Here is an 18276-nt window from a genome sequence, read left to right as displayed (position 1 = left end):
TATTCGCCGGGGCCAACGCGCAAAGAACCATAAATCTTCCGCAGAACCTTTCTCTCGAAAACTTCTTAGGCTGACTCATCAGATGTTGTCATCGTCCATGCACCATAATAGAAGGTTGAGGATGATGAGTGCCATATAGAGTTTTGTCCTTGTTCGTCGAAAAGGACTTTACTTTACAATTGCTTACTAAGTACGAAGTAGTACATGTTGGCAAGAGTTATTCTGCGTCGGATTTCGATGCTGACGTTATTGGTGGTGTTAATGCTTGCTCCATGGTAGACGAAATTTTCTACGACTTCAAACTTATGACTTTCAACAGTGACGTCCACCATCCACCTGGAATGTCTGGTCCTTTAATTGGCAACGTGCGGCTGCCTAGCTGATTGATGTCTTCGGTAGAGTAAAGACTGACACAATCGCTGTGAAACATCCCTAAATGTGTTGATTTTGCCAGGGTCCGGAAAAATGGTTATCTTTAGTACTAGATTCCAGCATAGGAAAACTCATTAAGATACCTTGCTGTCTCCGAATCGAAACACCACCAACAAATCGATTACGTTGGGATAGGCACACTTCTCCTGTGTTTAGGACTTGTTCTAGCACTGACTTGGAGCACTACCTTGAGACAGCTAGGATACGTACCTGCCTAGTTGCAGCAAAAAATTCACTTCAAAAACCGCAAAGAAGGTTAGACGTCGAGACAGCCGAACGATATCCTACCCGGCTTGCACTCCTGCTTTCTGAGAGTACCGATTAGTAACTCGGTATAAGGGAATTGTGGGACAGCATTTCAAACTCCTTACGTACAGCTGCATACGAAACCATTGTTTTTTGGAAAATACAGAAGAACAGCTGGTACGATGAGTGGTGCCGAGTCGTAGTGGAGAGAAAATAGATTGCCTACTTTGCAACGTTACGATCGACCACAACCCGAAAGGAGTAGGATAGATAACGAGAGTTGAAAAGGGAAGCGAGACGCATTTTCAGACAAAAGAGAAAGACCAAAATGCATGAGTACGAAGACCATGACAAGCTGGAGAAGGTTTCAAGACCGGAGCATACTATTGTAGGAACCCTAGAGGTGATCTACTGACTGATGCTAAGAGCACACTGATATTATGAGGGGAACTCTTCTCCAGCCTAGCAACTGGCAGTGAAAGCATGGCTTTAGGAGATAATTAATCCAACTCCACAATCGATGACGATGATGATGATGCAAACGTTCCATTACCCTACCAAGAAGAAGTTTTATGCCAATGGACTGTCAGCCGAGCAATTCAACATGGCCGCGAAGAACTGATAAGGAGCAGAATATGGTCCGAAAGCATGTCCGATGATTGGAATTTAAGTGTGCCCAATCCACAAAATTGGGGTCACCACAATTACGTGAACTTCTGTGGGTTAAGCCTTCTCAAAATCGCATATAAAGTTCTCTCAAACGTACTGTGTGAGAGACTGAAGACTACTGTCAGCAAACTGATTGGACCTTATTAGTGTGACCTTAGACCTGGAGAATCTACAATCGACCAGATTTTCACCATTCGCCAAATCTCTGAAAAGATCGACGCGCACTTCCTCTTCATCGATTTCGTATCTGTTTTGCACAGCACGAAATAAAACTGCCGCTATGTATGAGGATCGGGATGGATCTCTTCGACTCCCTATCATGTGAATTCTTAAATCGACTCAAGAAGAAAATAATTTAAGCTGCAGGTCTTAAATAGAGAAGGTACAATCTTCTACATTAAGGGGTTGGGAGTAGTCAGAGGCACGAAAAAATGAAAATTTTCAGTATTTTTTTTTGGCTATCAAATCATGTTATTTTACAAAAGTAGTAATATGGCATTATTATAGAATGTGTCCTGGGCGAGTCATCCACAATCAATCGGACAAAAACAATTAGTTTTATAAATAGATAATCTTGGACCCGATCGAAGCATTTTATTTTCTTTTAAACTAATAAAATGGCGGCCTCAGGAAATTTTTTTCTAAATTTTTGGAAAAAATCAACAGATAATTAGTTTTAAAAAATCGAAATTAAAAAAAAAATCCTTCGATCAGGCCCGAGCTTATTATGTATTCTAAAAGCTGTATAAATTTCATTCAAATCTACTAAGCGGTTTTCGAGTTACAGTTGTCACCAGTTCAAAAAACATAGTTTTGGGAAAAACGCGTTTAAAGTTTGTCAAAACGCAATATCTCCTGTCATCAAACAAACAGTCGTCGCATTCACGACTTGGCTCTTACGTCACTTTTAATATTCATACCTTCGAAGTCGTAATACCGTTCCTATTGGAACAAGCATTAACACTAACAACAACGTCTCTCCCCGTCCTGCTATATGGTGCAAAGGCATGGACGATGACAATATATGATGAGTCGGCGGAATTTTGTTCACCTAACGGTTGAAAGTATCAACCAAAACCAATCGACATAGATATAGGGTTGTATAAACACAGACTTGCAAGAGTTTACATACATCCATAAATAAATAATTTAATTATAAATATCAAAATACTGTTCATATGTTATTAGTTTTAAGAACTTTAAATGAAAGACAAAATCATTATAAAAACTCTGCAAAACAAACTATTTAAAAGTAACAACAAAACAGTTAAAAATCTTAAACTCCCATATTTACATACAAAAAGCCTACATTCGATGCAAAAAGCAAAGTGTACCGTTGCTCATTTTCTAGATATTTGTTTTAAATCATTGTATAGCTCAACATTTCATAGAAAGTGGTCACAGTTATAATTTTTTAATCGAGAAGTGTTTTTTACTATGAAAATGGACAAAGGAAGGGAAGTGCCCTAATAAATTCGAAAAACTGTTATAAGATTGAGGAATAAAGGTTATTCTTTAAGTTAAATTAGAAGAATATTAAATTTAAAGAAGTCGGCAGTACTAACCACCCGAATTCAAAAGCAGTTAAACGATAAAAAAAGAAACCCCCAAAAAAGTTGCTATCGAAATAAATTGTAAAAAAAATAATGAAACTTGGTACACGAGTTCCTTGACGAAAAATGAGCGGCGAGTTCGTAGATGGGCGGTATCGGATAAGTGCCACGCCCACAAAACCACATTAAGCGAAGACTTATAAAATGCCATAACTAAGCTTTTAATTAAGATATAGAATTGTAATTCAACATAGGAAATCGCAGTAGCAAATGGCACCTGTGAACTTAAAATTTTGACAAAGTCGGAGTGTGCCCGTCCTTTTATGAGTGTAATGTACGTATCTCTTAAACACCAAGGCTACAGAAATTAAATATGGCTAGCAAAATTTGTATAAGAACATTAATGGACAGTTTCGATGAAATCGGCAGATAACGCCGTTATAGCGCCCCACTGTTACTGGGTTACAGTACTGTTAAAAACTATCAAAATCGCATTAAATTAGTAAATAAATATGCCTAGGTCATTAAATTTAACACCCGAGATGGTGTCAGAGGGCTTTATGGGGGCTGCTGTGAAAATTGAACTATGGGCGTGGCACCTCCCTCTTTTTGAAGAAATCACATTTCTCAGAACAGCTTCTTTCAGTTGAAACTCTTTTGCCAAACGCCAAATTGCATCAACATGCTTTCTCCTCTGGTAAAAGTTCAATCATGCAACTGCGAAAAGTAAATTTGGTAAAACGGCCTGTGTTAAGTAAAGTTGTTTTGTGAAACTCTAAAATGTCAAAAGTGAACTCTTATGTTGCTAAATATGTTCACATGACAACCTGCGCCTACACGACACATCACACATACATCAAAGCAATTTCATCACATCACTCCAAACAAACACTGAAATCGAAATTCTCAAACATTGAAGAAAATATTAATTTTCAGTTTGAAATTCATCATTTATTCAATTTGAAAGACAACATTTTCTAAAACACTATTTCTCAAATTTGTTTCCATCGTTTTACAATTTGATAAAAATCATTTTCTCAAATATATGGCAAGCCGTTTCATTCCGTTCAATAATCAATCAATCATCTGTCAAAAAGTATTCATAATTAAAAAAACGTAATCGTGATGTGCAGCACTTTTGAAGAATAAAAGTGAAAGGAAGTATAATATTATAAATATTTGTTATAATTGTGATATTTCGAACAGAAAATGCATACTACAAAGAAAATAAAAAGTGAAGTGAGGCAGATATTTGACTTGCTCACAGATAGTGATGGAGTAGGGAAAAATAAAAGCCCGGAGATCCCAGGTGTAGATGCGGCTATGGAGGATAGTCCTTCTACTTCCAATAGGGTGGAATATGAGTTTAGTGATATAGAAAGTGAAGATTCCGTATATGAGGAATCCAACCTAAACGTGACAAACACTTCAGTTAGGAAAGAGCTAGCGGAGTGGGCGGTCAAATTTGATATTTCCACCGTTGCAACTAGTAGTCTGTTAGGAATTCTACAAAAATATATTAGAGATATTCCAAAGGATGCACGAACTTTAAAGTGTACTCCTAAGATTCCACCCATAGAGAAAATGGGAACAGTAGAGTATATTCACTACGGCATAGAAGACTCCCTGACAGATTTTTTATTGAGGAAATCATTTGATTCCACCGAAATTCACCTCAACATTAATATTGATGGCCTTCCAGTTCTAATTTGCAAGCTTGGCCTATTTTAATAAATGTAAAAGGGGAACCAGTTGTCATGGTTGTGGGAACATATTGCGGAAATAGTAAGGCACTCTGCCCGAACATCTTCTTGCAACGATTTGTGGATGAGTTGTTGTACTTATTAGAACATGGTTTAAACTTCAATGGTAAACATTTTTCAATTTATTGCCGGTCTTTTATTTGTGATGCCCCAGCAAGATCCTATGTATTGGGTGTTAAAGGACACACTGGCTTTTTTTGTTGCATAAAATGCACTCAAAAAGGCGAATCTCTTGGACATCGGATAATTTTCCGTAGTGATATCTATCCTAATAGAACAGATGCAGATTTTTGCTCACGAAGTAATGTAAATCATCATAAAATATTGGACCAAACAGCTATTGAAAAGTTACCAATCGACATTGTGAAGTCATTTCCATATGACTATATGCATGTGGTGTGTTTAGGTGTCATGAAAAGCTTACTTCTTGGCTGGATTAGGCACAAAAAAAAATTATATTCTTTAAAACCAGCCCAAATTAATTCATTAAATTCTAAAATACTCTTTTTAAGTAATCAGGTTCCCAAAGAATTTGCTCGACATCCACGTACCCTACATGAAATTGAGAGGTTTAAGGCTACAGAACTAAGGCAGTTTCTATTATATACCGGAATTGTTTTACTAGCTGATATTTTAGACGCTGAAAGGTACAATCACTTTTTGCTACTTAGTTGGGTAGGCGAATTTTTTTAAATGAAACCTCTTGCATCAAAAATAATGAGTGTGCGAGAATTCTTTTAAGTGAATTCGTCAAAAACATTTCTAGACTTTATGACGATTCATTCTTAACTTTTAACTTCCACTGTCTTACTCATTTACATTCTGATGCATTAAATTATGAAGGATTAGAATCTATTACCGCATTTAAGTTCGAGAACTTTTTGTCCAAGCTTAAACGTAAATGTAATAGTAAAACTCATATTGCTGCCCAAATTTATAATCGTTTAGTTGAGGAAAGTTTGTTCAGTAATGATAATTTTGAGGTTGCAAATGTAAAGCAAAATCAGCCAATGAAATCAATAAATACAAATTCATTTTATTTATCCTTAAAAATGACAGATAATTTTTACAGCATAAAAAATAAGATTTTTAAAGTCATAAATTTTTCATAGGAAAATGGTGTATAAAAAATTACATCCGTGGAAGTTATCAATTTGAATGAATTCTTTATTACACCAATAAAATCATCAAACTTTTATATAAGATATTGCTCTGCTTTACAATTTTCAAGTTGCGTCTATCAGCATTTAGCGGAAGAAATATCACAAAAAATGATCTTGCTTAGTAATTTTGAATGTAGTCAATATGTATTTATTCCTCTTATTCACAATTAGATGGATTTCAATAGCTCGTTTATATCGATTGGATGTGAGCAAACCACTAAATCAAGTAAGTAGTTAATACAATATCGTTTTTTTGAAGTGGTTCTAACATTTTAATTAAATCGTAGATTTTGACGACTTAAGTAGCAAACTGGATAGTTTGGATAAGAAGGTAGAAGATTTGTTAAAAGGTACATACATATTAGGGTGATTCAAAATTTTTTTTTTTTTTTTTTTTCAATTGGTACTCGCAAAAATAGGTTCTTAGACACCTCTAAGAAAACCTCTCCAAATATGAGTTTTTAATTGTAACGGGAAGGTCCTCCGCCTAACGGTTTTCTATTTTTTCTTATTATCAGATAGAAAAATTTATATCTCGCTTCCAACTACTTGAAAAAATATCTTGTTAATTAGGTTTTGTAGGAAATTGAATACTCTAAAATATGGTCTCTTATGATTTTTTCGTAAACCCAACCGTTTAAAAGATATTAACGGTTGAAATTTGACTATTTTTGGAAAAATTCTTTATTTCTTATTAATTTTATAACTCAATGAAAAAAAATTATTATGAATGATGAAACACATAGTTTTGTAGGAAATTTACTGCTCTATAAAAATGGTCTACTATGATTTTTCGATTAAGTTAAGCGTTTACGAGATATTCATCGTCAAACATCAATGCATATTAGGGTGGATCAAAGAAAAAAAATTTTTTTTTTCGTTTGGTACTCTGAAAAATAGGTTCCTAGACACCTCTAAGAAATCCTCTCCAAAAACCTATTCATAATAATTTTTTTTCATTGAGTTATGAAATTTATAAGAAATTCAAAATGTTCCCAAAAATAATCAAACTTTAACTGTTAATATCTTTTAAAGGGTTGGGTTTACGAAAAAATCATACGAGACCATATTTTAGAGTATTCAATTTCTTACAAAACCTAATTAACAAGATATTTTTTCAAGTAGTTGGAAGCGAGATATAAATTTTTCTATCTGATAATAAGAAAAAATAGAAAACCGTTAGGCGCAGGACCTTCCCGTTACAATTAAAAACTCATATTTGGAGAGGCTTTCTTAGAGGTGTCTAGGAACCTATTTTTGCGAGTTCCAATTAAAAAAAAGAAAAAATTTTTTTGAATCACCCTAATACATATACTTATATAGTTATTGTATATATGCATATGATAATTTCAGAACATCATACAACTCAAAAGCTTCTGAAGAGAGTATTGGAAGAAGTTAAATCGACCTCACATAATGCTACAAAAAAAGAAAAAAAATTTTGCCACAAAAACCTTTTGCAGAAGCGCATGATTTCGCTACTTTTGAAGACAAAATTCTATCTTCCGAAACAAAATTTAACGATTTGGTAAATTCTCATTTATATTATTATATCAATAATTTGTCTATATATTTTTATAGGTGGCTGAACTGCAAATGATAATAGCATCCAATTCAAACAAATTTGTTAAAATGGCTTGGCGAAAAGTTTTCACGGACGATGTTGCCCAGATATACTCCTGGAAAGGAACGAAGACAAAAAAACCGGCAAGAGCACTTAGTGTGACGACAGCATTAAGGCGTAATATTTATTGTATTGCTTTATTCTTATTTGTAATTTTTTTCTATTATAGAGGGATACCATCAAAAATTCCCTACCGCTGCCACGGATATGAAATTCGAGCGGACTACATTGAATTTTTTCCAACACGCCAGCAACAGAATAAAAAAAAGAACTGAATACGAAAACAAAAAGAATATGTCAACGGTAATCGTAGATTAATTAGTTCTTATATTATTGAGCGACAATTTTAAATTTAATTTTGTAAGTTGTAATTGGATTATTCTTAAGTTTTGCATTGAAATTAACTTTTTCGTTTGTTTCCTTATCCTAAAAATGTACATTATTTTCGTTAATTTAAATTAAAAAATGAATTTTTGTTACGCTACCATGTTATTTATTGTTTAATAAAATTTATTTTTTATATGTATGTGTACTGCGTACAATATACCTCTATGAATTCTTATATAAATAAAAATAAATTTCAAAACTTAATTTCAACCAGTTTTAATTTTTAAATCAGTGGCAACTTCAATTAATGTAATTGGAATTCGTTCCATTCCTCTCATTTCATATTTGAGAAAATGTTTGAGATTTTGACATTCTCAAATTGAGAACAAAGGAAGATTTCATATTAAAAATGTGCCTTTTTGTTTGAGAATGGCTTTGTTTTCAAATTGAAATGGCTTAGAGAACAAACGTTTGAGCTTGAAATTGAGGTTGATTCTCAAACGCATCTCAATTTGAGAATCAACAAAAATGTTCATTGGGCTTATACAACAAGCAACACACACCACTACACACCAGGCAACACGGCACACAACATCGCTCATACTATACATCATCATACAACCCGCCACACCATCACCAACGGATCAATCCACGAATTCACCACCCAAACTATCAAAAGAGATAGATCCGAACTTCTTATTGTTTCATCCGTGAAATAAAGACGTTCTATAGCATTTTTTCTTTTCTTCAACCGCACTTTCTTTTTTGTTAAACCGCCAAAGTGACGGAGTAACCTAAAGCCCCGAATCCGCCAGCAGTGTCCCGCAGTGTGTTTCGCGGAAAACCAAAAAAAATAAAGTTGCTTTAAACAGATTAAACTAAAATTGTATACAGAGTGTTTGCATTATAATTCAGATCAGTGCGTTTTCATTTTCCATAATTATACCAGTGTCATACGTGAACAAATGATCCTTCGAGCCTTTCCGAAAGGCACCTAAGTAAAAAAATAAATAACAGCGCAGGACATACATTCATTAATAGGAAAAGAAACGAAAAAGGATATAGGTAGAATTACCCAAAAACCTTGCCGGAAAATAAAGTGAGTCCGTTCCACATATAATTTGATATATACAAAATATATAAATTTAATTTTTATGCACACATACATATATGTACATATGTTGAGCTTACAGTTTCGACGGTATTTCGGGACACCGTTAACTGCTCTTAACAGTTCGATATACATTTGTAAGTTAGCATTTAAAAAGTATCATATGATGCATTAACATCATATGATACAAAGCAGTATAAACGACACCAGCTAAATCGCTGAGAGTGCGACACGTGTAGTGGCAACCTGTGGGAAGCGCAGTGTCGGCAAACTCCATATCCGTTGCAGCGGCAAACATAGGTCTAGAGTTAAGTGTAATTAATTGTAAATTTTAGTTCTTAAGCGGAATTTAATAAAGGAGCATAGCTCCCGAAAAATATTTTTTTGTATAAACTAAGCAAGCGCTGATAATGCTTAAGTCCATCGGTCCTCTCAGCAAAACCAAGGGAGCCATCAGCTATGGGTTCGAAATGGTAGTACTGAAGGTGCTCCCAACGGATGCCAGGGCTGATGGCGCTCAAGCTGCAGATGCGGGGGAGAAGGCAGAAGGCGTTAGCGATGGTCAAGCGACCAGGGAAAACGACCAAAATCTTTCGGACGTGGCGAGTACTGGAGGCGGATTGTCGATCGGCGACTCCGTTTTCAGCCTCGAACAATTGTTTGAGGAGGTGAGGGTCGGCCATGACCTAAGCGCTGAACTGGCGCTTCTAGAGGATAGTCTGAAGGATGAGATTCCTCCAGATTAACCTCCATCACGCAAAGGCGGCCTCCGCCAATCTACTGCTTCGTCTGGAGCAAGACGAAGCCGATGTGGTCCTGATCCAAGAACTGTGACTAACTGGCAACGGAATATCGGGACTAAGGACGAAGAGCCACAAGCTACTGGCGGCCAAGGATGCAGGTAGAAATAGAGGATGTATGCTGGTCAGAAACGAACTAACGGTAGTTCTTTTACCTAATTTCAGCAACGCTGACGTAGTTACAGCAAAACTAGAGTGCGACATCCGGAATATCTGGCTAGTCGCTGAGTATATGCCTCACGACGATGAGGTGGAGCCACCTCCCGCATTACTAAGGGGGACCTTGGATGAAGCGTCCCGGAATGGTGCTGATGTCAACAGCGGCTCGAACGCCAACACGTGATATTTGCTCGGGGGGAGCTCGGATACCAACACTAGAGGTGAGTCGCTTTTTGATTTTATTGTTAGCGAAAATCTTTGCATCTGCAATAGGGGAAATTCTCCTACTTTTGTGACCGCAGGCAGGGAGGAGGTTCTCGACCTCAGCCTAGCCTCACACAGGATTGCTCCGCTGATCTCGAACTGGAGGGTTCTCGATGACCACTCCTTTTCTGATCATAGATATATCGGGCTTAGTTTTGACGGAGAAGGTCCTCCTAGGAAATCTTTCAGAAATCCCCGAAACACGAACTGGGAAGGTTACCGCAGAAGGCTTCGGCAAACTCTTCCACGCGCACCGGGGGGGCTGGCCACCGCCGATGTGGTGGATGGGTGGGTCGAAGCATTCAGCTCGGTGTGCAACACTGCACTGGAGAGCTCCTGTCCATTGAAAACACCGAAGGGTAGAGGTAAACCTCAATGGTGGACTTTGGAGCTCTCGGAAATTAAGGCGTCCTGTAGAAGCTTATTCAACAAGGCCCATAGGAGTGGGCTACCCGATGATTGGGTCCTGTATAAAACAGGACTTTCGATATACAAGTCCGAGCTAAGAAGGGCTAAGAGGATCTCGTGGAAGAGCTTCAGCGAAAAAGTGGAGGGCTTTCACGAGTCCTCTAGATTCAGGCGAATTCTCGCGAAAAACCCTGTGTCCCTGGGGTACTTTAAGGATGTAAATGAGAATTGGGCGCTGAGCAGTGAAAGGACACTACAGATGCTCCTTGATGCTCACTTTCCTAGTAACACGTCCCCCACGGAGGTATCTCTCGGAGCGTTGAATGATGATCGCACGGCCTTTGTCGGCTTTCTGGAGGAGCGTCACTTGGCTTGGGCGATAAATTCGTTCAAACCGTTCAAGTCCCCGGGTCCGGACGGCATCATACCAGCGCAGCTGCAACAGGCTGTTAAGGTGTCATGCAACTGGTTGGCACCGATCTATGCGAACTGCATCAGATTTGGTTACATCCCGGGGGCCTGGAGACGAGTCAGGTTTACGATCATCTCGAAGGCTGGCAGGGGCTCCCACGTCACGGCCAAGGATTTCTGGCCCATCAGTCTCTCCTCGTTTTTACTAAAGACTTTGGAGAGACTGATGGACTGGTATCTAAGGAGGCGCATTCCGAGGGACTATCTATCAGGAGCGCAACATGCGTATCGTAAAGGAAGGTCAGTGGATACTGCCTTGCACACTATCGTGTCGTGGCTTGAGGGAGCAATTGAGGGTAAGGACTTCGCGGTTGGGACCTTCCTTGATATTGAGGGAGCTTTCAACAATGTCCTGCCAGAGGCAGTCGTAACTGCACTAGACGGTCTTGGGGTTGAATCGAACCTCAAGCACCTCATTTGCAGTCTCCAGTGGGACAGAGGGGTCGAAGCAGAATGGGACAGCGCGAGCGCACGGCGGAGTGTGAGCAGGGGAACCCCGAAAGGGGGGGTTCTTTCTCCTCTTCTATGGATCCTAGTCGTTAACGTCCTTCTCAAAAAGCTAGAGGATCTTGGCTGTCAGGTGATTGCCTATGCAGACGATGTAGCACTTATGGTGAAAGGAAAGTTTCTAAGCACCGTGTATGAATTGACGCAGGGATATCTCAGCATTGTAACAAAATGGGCGTTCGAAAGTGGACTTGCCATCAATCCAAATAAAACAGAAATGGTTTTATTTAGTAGAAGGTACAAGATTCCGGAGGCGCCGTTACCGCTATTGGGAGGTATCCGCTTGCAACCGGCGGATACAGTGAAGTATTTAGGGCTCATCCTGGATAAGAAGCTTTCATGGAAGCCGAATATCGAGGAAAGAGCCAAAAAGGCATCGATTGCCTTATATTTCTGTAGAGGAGCTATTGGCAAGAGGTGGGGCTTCTCACCGAAGGTGGTACTCTGGCTCTATGACACCATAGCCAAGCCCATAATGTTCTATGGAGTCTTCATGTGGTGGAGGGCTTTGCAGAAGACCACATTTGCAAAGAAACTTGAGAGCGTTCAACGAGCTGCGCTCATCAGCATATGCGATGCAGTAAGGTCCACCCCAACCATCGCACTTAATGCAATCCTGAACAGAACGCCGATGGATATTGCCGGAAGGTGTATGGCCGCAAAGGTGGCTATTAGGCTCAGGGAGTCTGAGTTCCTAAAGAGGCGTGCATCTGAACACTCGGATATCCTCACAAGCTTTGACTTCATACCGGATCATGGATTCGCTATATCGAACTCCGGTGGCTCCTTCTCTGCACTGATACCGACGAGGGAGGTTTGGCAGGGAAGAAGTCGCTGGAGGAGAGGGGCAGTAAGCTTCTTTACGGAGGGGTCGAAGCTTAGGGGGTAAGGTCGATGGAGGGGTCTACAGTCGGCAGCTCTCCATAAAATCCAGCTTCAGACTTCCCGACTATTGCAGCGTTTTCCAGGCTGAGGTTGCAGCCATCAAGGTAGCAGCAGACATGCTGCTCAAAAGATTGTCTACCTTCAGGGAAGTGACCATTCACTCAGATAGCAGAGCGGCGATACTAGCCTTGAACGCATTGACAGTGCGGAATCGTAGGTAACTGCAAGGCTGATGAGCTGGCAATGAATGGCACCCTAGGTAGAATGGGAACGGGTAGGTGCTCCTGCATCCTCCTGTTCTCTACTACTGGATGGCTGGGCCTCGCGACTGCTCGGTCAGCGATGGTCCGGCATTGGTACCTGTGCGGTCGCAAAGACCTTTTGGCCCAAGATAGATCGCAGAAGATCTGGTGATCTTTTTGCCCTCAGTAAGGCTAGCCTTTCATTAATGATGGGGCTCCTGACAGGCCACTGCCCTATTGGCATACATGCTGTAAGACTGGGAATCTTACCGGACGCCGCATGCAGAAGTTTCTTGGAAGAAGATGCAGTAGAAACTAGCCAGCACTTCCTTCTTGATTGCCCTGCTTTTGGGAGGTCAAGACTTAGACACTTGGGGCACATGGCTTCAGAATACCCGCCGACCTGGCGGGCATAGAAATTAAGCGCCTCTGCAAATTTGTATTGGATACTAAACGGTTTGCTGATATCTAAGTCCGAACACGGGAGTTCGTTTTTCAATGGCTTCACAAAGAACTACTTCTATTAGTCCATGTGCGATCTCTTGATTAGCCATCTAACCTAACCTAACCTAAGTAAAAGTTTTCAAACTGGCGTCCGAGCAGGGACCAGCCCGCGAAAGTATGTAGTTAACAGCCAGAAAATAAAAAAGTAAGGCTACGAGAGTGGCGAACGGTAGTAATTGTGAAATTAAATAAAAAAAAAACAAAATACACCAACGCGAAACGCGAAGCGCAATAAAGCAGCCTGAAAATAAAAAAGTACTGTAAAAATACTGTGCTGACGAGCGGCTACATCGTAATACGTGGGATTTGGAAACGTCGAGGAACGCCAGTACCAGCAGAGAAAAAGACAACCCCGGAAGGATAAAAAAAAGTATGGAAAGCTGGAAAGCACTAATGTAAGCTTATGTAAAATATTTTATAATATTATAAAGAATATTGTTATTACAAAGAATACGAAATTAAAATTTTCAACCCAAAAAGAGAGAATCAAAAAATGCTCTTAAACTAAAAGAAAATAAATTTAAATTAAAGGAATTTAATTATTTGATACAAAAAGAGAGAAAAACAAAGGTCTTAAACTACTGTAAAATTTTACAAAACATTTAATATTATTAAACAAAATATTATTATTACAAAAAATAAGAAGTTTAATTATTTGATAAAAAAGAGAGGGAAAATAGTCTTAAATTTATGTAAGCTTTTACAAAAAAATTCTAATAGTATTAAAGAAAGTGTTTTACAAAGAAAAAGAAATTTAATTAATTGACATAAAAATAAAAAGCTTAATATAATGCCGACCACAGCTGCAGAATTAATTAAACAACTAAACCAAATGAGGTTAGATTATGGGCAAACCACCCATCCTTCAAATCCTTCCACCTATCCGCAAAAACCCGAACTACTCCTTCATATTTCATTTAATAACACATATAAGAGCCCAACTTAACAATCTAAAAGTAGAGTAAAAAATAAAAAGATCAATAAATTTCCTGAGTAGCGCATGGAAATGGAATGCAGGAAGTCCAGACCGAAGTAATTTCAAATAAAATAAATAAAGTCATACAAAATAACAATAGTCAGGTATTAATCAACAAACTTACAATAGGCAAAATTAGCGAGATCATAAATATGGGGTTGTCAAAAAGTCTTGCGGTATTTTCGCTAGTTGGCGCTGAAAGCGCGTAGTTCTAGTTTTATTCGTCGCATCGGGTCATGTATACCTTTTTGGAAACTTCATTTCACGCGCTAACACGTGTTTGATTGTCGTTTCTTTTAAGTCGGTCGTGAGTTATAGCGTCGCAAACATGGAGCAAAATAAAGAGAAAATACGGCATATTTTACAATACTACTACGATAAAGGCAAAAATGCAAATCAAGCCGCCAATAAAATTTGTGCAGTTTATGGACCCGATACAGTTTCACTTTCCACCGCACAACGATGGTTTCAATGTTTTCGTTCTGGTGTAGAGGTGGTCGAAGATGCGCCACGCTCCGGAAGTCCTGTATTCGAAAATTGCGATAAAATCGCTGAATTGGTCGAAATAGACCGGCATAGTAGTCGTCAAACCGTTATAAACCATTTGAAGAAGCTTGGAGTCACTAAGAAGCTCGATGTATGGGTGCCACACGAATTGATTCAATAAAAATACCGCAAGACTTTTTTGACAACCCAATATTACAAATAATACAATTAAAACCATTCAAAATGAAAAAAGTTTAGAAATTGCAGCATTTTTACAGCTAAAATACAAAATAGAAATAATTAAGGAAGAAATTTTAAATATTGCATACGCAATACATTGGGCAAAAGCCAATGTTAATACCTCAATATAGCTTCTAACAATCCTTACCGCTGGTGGGGGGAATTGAAAGTCTTACATTGAGGGAGAATATATTCATTCTGATTTTATTTATAACTCTGGAAACCTTATATACTATTTTTCAAAGTATCCTAAATAACTTAATATATGTGTATGTGTGTGTGTTCATATATATGTAGTACATTGTTTATGCTACCTGGTAGGGTATTGTTTTCAAGTGCATATGTTGTGTGACCTTGGGTTTGTTTTAATGTAAGTACATTTACAAACAGTTGTTAAAATGTATTCTAAGAACCCATGGGTTATCATATGTAAACATCTTATCCTTAGTAATATTTGTGTTATTGTCTATTGAATGCTATTGTTTTGCATGACAATGCATTTTAAGTATGTTTATGTATATGTATACATAAATATCTAATATTAGTGGACTGTATCAATAGTAAGATTATTTCTTATCTTATTTAACATAATATATAAAAGGTTTAAATATAATATTGTTGTCCGTGCTTTGGCAGCAACGAACATGTTCAATTTTGAACAGCCAACATAATGAATTCTTTTATTTTATCAAACAAGGAAATAAATATAGTGAAACAAGTAATAGACAATAATAATATTCCCTATGTAAATCTAGACGAAGCACTCGAATTTTCCGAAACTAAAATTGCAACTAATGGAAGAATTATAATTTATGTATATTGTGAGCCTCCCAACCGTAGATAACCAAAATTGTAAAACTTTAAATATTAGAGCAGTAAAAAATAACGGGAGAATCAATAAAATCAATTTCAATGTAATTTTAAACTGCGAAAAGGGAATTTATGGGATAGAACATTATTTTATTATTTATTAAAAAATTATGTAATTCCCTACATATTGCTTAAGTTATGATTTAGTTGATTTAAGTAATGATACATGTATAAATAATATTTGAAAAAGTGGTTTGCAGTGGGAGGATGGAGTCATATGTAGAAGTTCACGCAAGTGAGGAAAGTTCTCTGATCGCCATTCACTTGGGAGTGGCCAGAAACGATTCTTTTACATATGACTCAAGCAGCTTACGATTTCCGGTCTTTGACCAAGTATCCTCTGGGTAGCCTTAGAACATCCGTTTGAAGGCGAGCTAACGTGAGAAGGCGAAATATCCCCTACATAGGGTTGTGCGCTGGGTTTGGGACCCGCCACGTAAAAAAACAACCCCAGCGAATAGCAACAACCAGCCTCGGATGAGAGACCCCCCCTTTTGATGACGACCATGGAAAACGAAATAAGGACTACGAATTGAGGGCATGCACCTGGAATGTCCGGTCCCTTAATTGGGAAGGTGCCGCTGCCCAGCTGGTTGATGTCCTCGTCAAAATAAAGGCTGACATCACCGCCGTCCAAGAAATGCGATGGACGGGACAAGGACAAAGACGAGTAGGTCCTTGTGGCATTTACTACAGTGGCCATATAAAGGAGCGCAAGTTTGGTGTTGGATTTGTGGTGGGAGAGAGACTCCGTCGCCGAGTACTATCATTCACTCCGGTGAATGAACGTCTAGCCACAATCCGCATCAAAGCGAGGTTCTTCAACATATCGCTGATTTGCGCCCACGCCCCGACGGAAGAGAAGGACGATGTGACCAAAGATGACTTTTATGAGCGCTTGGAGCTCGCTTATGAGAGCTGCCCCCGCCACGATGTCAAAATCGTGCTTGGCGACTTCAACGCCAGGGTGGGCAAAGAAGGTATCTTTGGCACTACGGTCGGTAAATTCAGCCTCCACGAGGAAACATCCCCAAATGGGTTGAGGCTGATCGACTTCGCCGGGGCCCGAAATATGGTTATCTGTAGTACTAGATTCCAGCATAAGAAGATTCATCAAGCTACCTGGCTGTCTCCGGATCGAAAAACTACCAACCAGATCGATCATGTTGTGATAGACGGAAGACACGTCTCCAGTGTTTTAGATGTGCGTGCGCTCCGAGGTCCTAACATCGACTCGGACCACTATCTTGTTGCAGCTAAGATTCGCACCCGCCTCTGTGCAGCAAAAAACGCACGCCAACAAACACAAGGAAGGTTCGACGTCGAGAAGCTGCAATCACAACAGACAGCCGAGCGATTTTCTACTCGGCTTGCACTCCTGCTCTCTGAGAGCACTCGTCAACAACTCGGTATAAGGGAACTGTGGGACGGCATTTCAAACTCCTTACGTACAGCTGCAACCAAAACCATTGGTTTTCGGAAGGTGCAAAAGAACAGCTGGTACGACGAGGAGTGCCGTGTCGCAGCGGAGAAAAAACAGGCTGCCTACCTCGCAACGTTACGATCGACCACAACACGTGCGGGATGGAATAGATACCGAGAGTTGAAGAGGGAAGCGAGACGCATTTGTAGACAGAAAAAGAAAGAGGCCGAAATGCGTGAGTACGAAGAGCTTGATAAGCTGGCCGACAGGGGTAATGCTCGAAAATTCTACCAAAAGATGCGGCGGCTTACAGAAGGTTTCAAGACCGGAGCATACTCATGTAGAACCCCCCAAGGTGATCTAGTCACCGATGCCCAGAGCATACTTAAATTATGGAGGGAACACTTCTCCAGCCTGCTGAATGGCAGTGAACACACAACGCCAGGAGAAGACGACCCGATTCCCCAATCGATGACGATGGAAAAGACGTTCCATTGCCCGACCAAGAAGAAGTTCGAATAGCAATTACCCTCCTGAAGAACAACAAAGCGGCGGGGGCGGATGGATTGCCAGCCGAGCTATTCAAACACGGCGGCGAAGAACTGATAAGGAGCATGCATCAGCTTCTTTGTAAAATATGGTCGGACGAAAGCATGCCCAACGATTGGAATTTAAGTGTGCTATGCCCAATCCTTAGAAAAGGAGACCCCACAATCTGCGCCAACTACCGTGGGATTAGCCTCCTTAATATCGCGTATAAGGTTCTATCGAGCGTATTGTGTGAAAGATTAAAGCCCACCGTCAACAAACTGATTGGACCTTATCAGTGTGGCTTCAGACCTGGTAAATCAACAACCGACCAGATATTCACCATGCGCCAAATCTTGGAAAAGACCCGTGAAAGGAGAATCGACACACATCACCTCTTCGTCGATTTTAAAGCTGCTTTCGACAGTACGAAAAGGAGCTGCCTTTATGCCGCAATGTCTGAATTTGGTATCCCCGCAAAACTAATACGGCTGTGTAAACTGACATTGAGCGGGACCAAAAGCTCTGTCAGGATCGGGAAGGACCTCTCCGAGCCGTTCGATACCAAACGAGGTTTCAGACAAGGCGACTCCCTATCGTGCGATTTCTTCAATCTGCTGCTGGA

The 18276-nt window shown here is 39.4% G+C and overlaps 2 protein-coding genes across 16 annotated transcripts in view; one reads left to right on the top strand and one right to left on the bottom strand.

Annotated features, from left to right (window-relative positions):
- Window positions 1-18276, bottom strand: part of LOC125779099 (glutamate receptor ionotropic, kainate 2) — a 2985835-nt gene that overhangs the window by 1852124 nt on the left and 1115435 nt on the right. The gene's annotated exons all lie outside the window — the stretch shown is intronic.
- LOC125779126 (uncharacterized) overlaps window positions 14709-18276 on the top strand; it is a 497385-nt gene continuing 493817 nt past the window's right edge. Inside the window, exon 1 of the mRNA XM_049459718.1 lies at window positions 14709-16680. Within this exon, the coding sequence (XP_049315675.1) occupies window positions 16341-16680 (340 nt within the window). The 5' untranslated portion in view covers window positions 14709-16340. The remainder of the gene's footprint in view (window positions 16681-18276) is intronic.

The sequence above is a fragment of the Bactrocera dorsalis genome, chromosome 6 (assembly GCF_023373825.1).
Source record: "Bactrocera dorsalis isolate Fly_Bdor chromosome 6, ASM2337382v1, whole genome shotgun sequence".
Taxonomy (NCBI): domain Eukaryota; kingdom Metazoa; phylum Arthropoda; class Insecta; order Diptera; family Tephritidae; genus Bactrocera; species Bactrocera dorsalis.
This window is presented reverse-complemented; position numbering and strand designations above follow the sequence as displayed.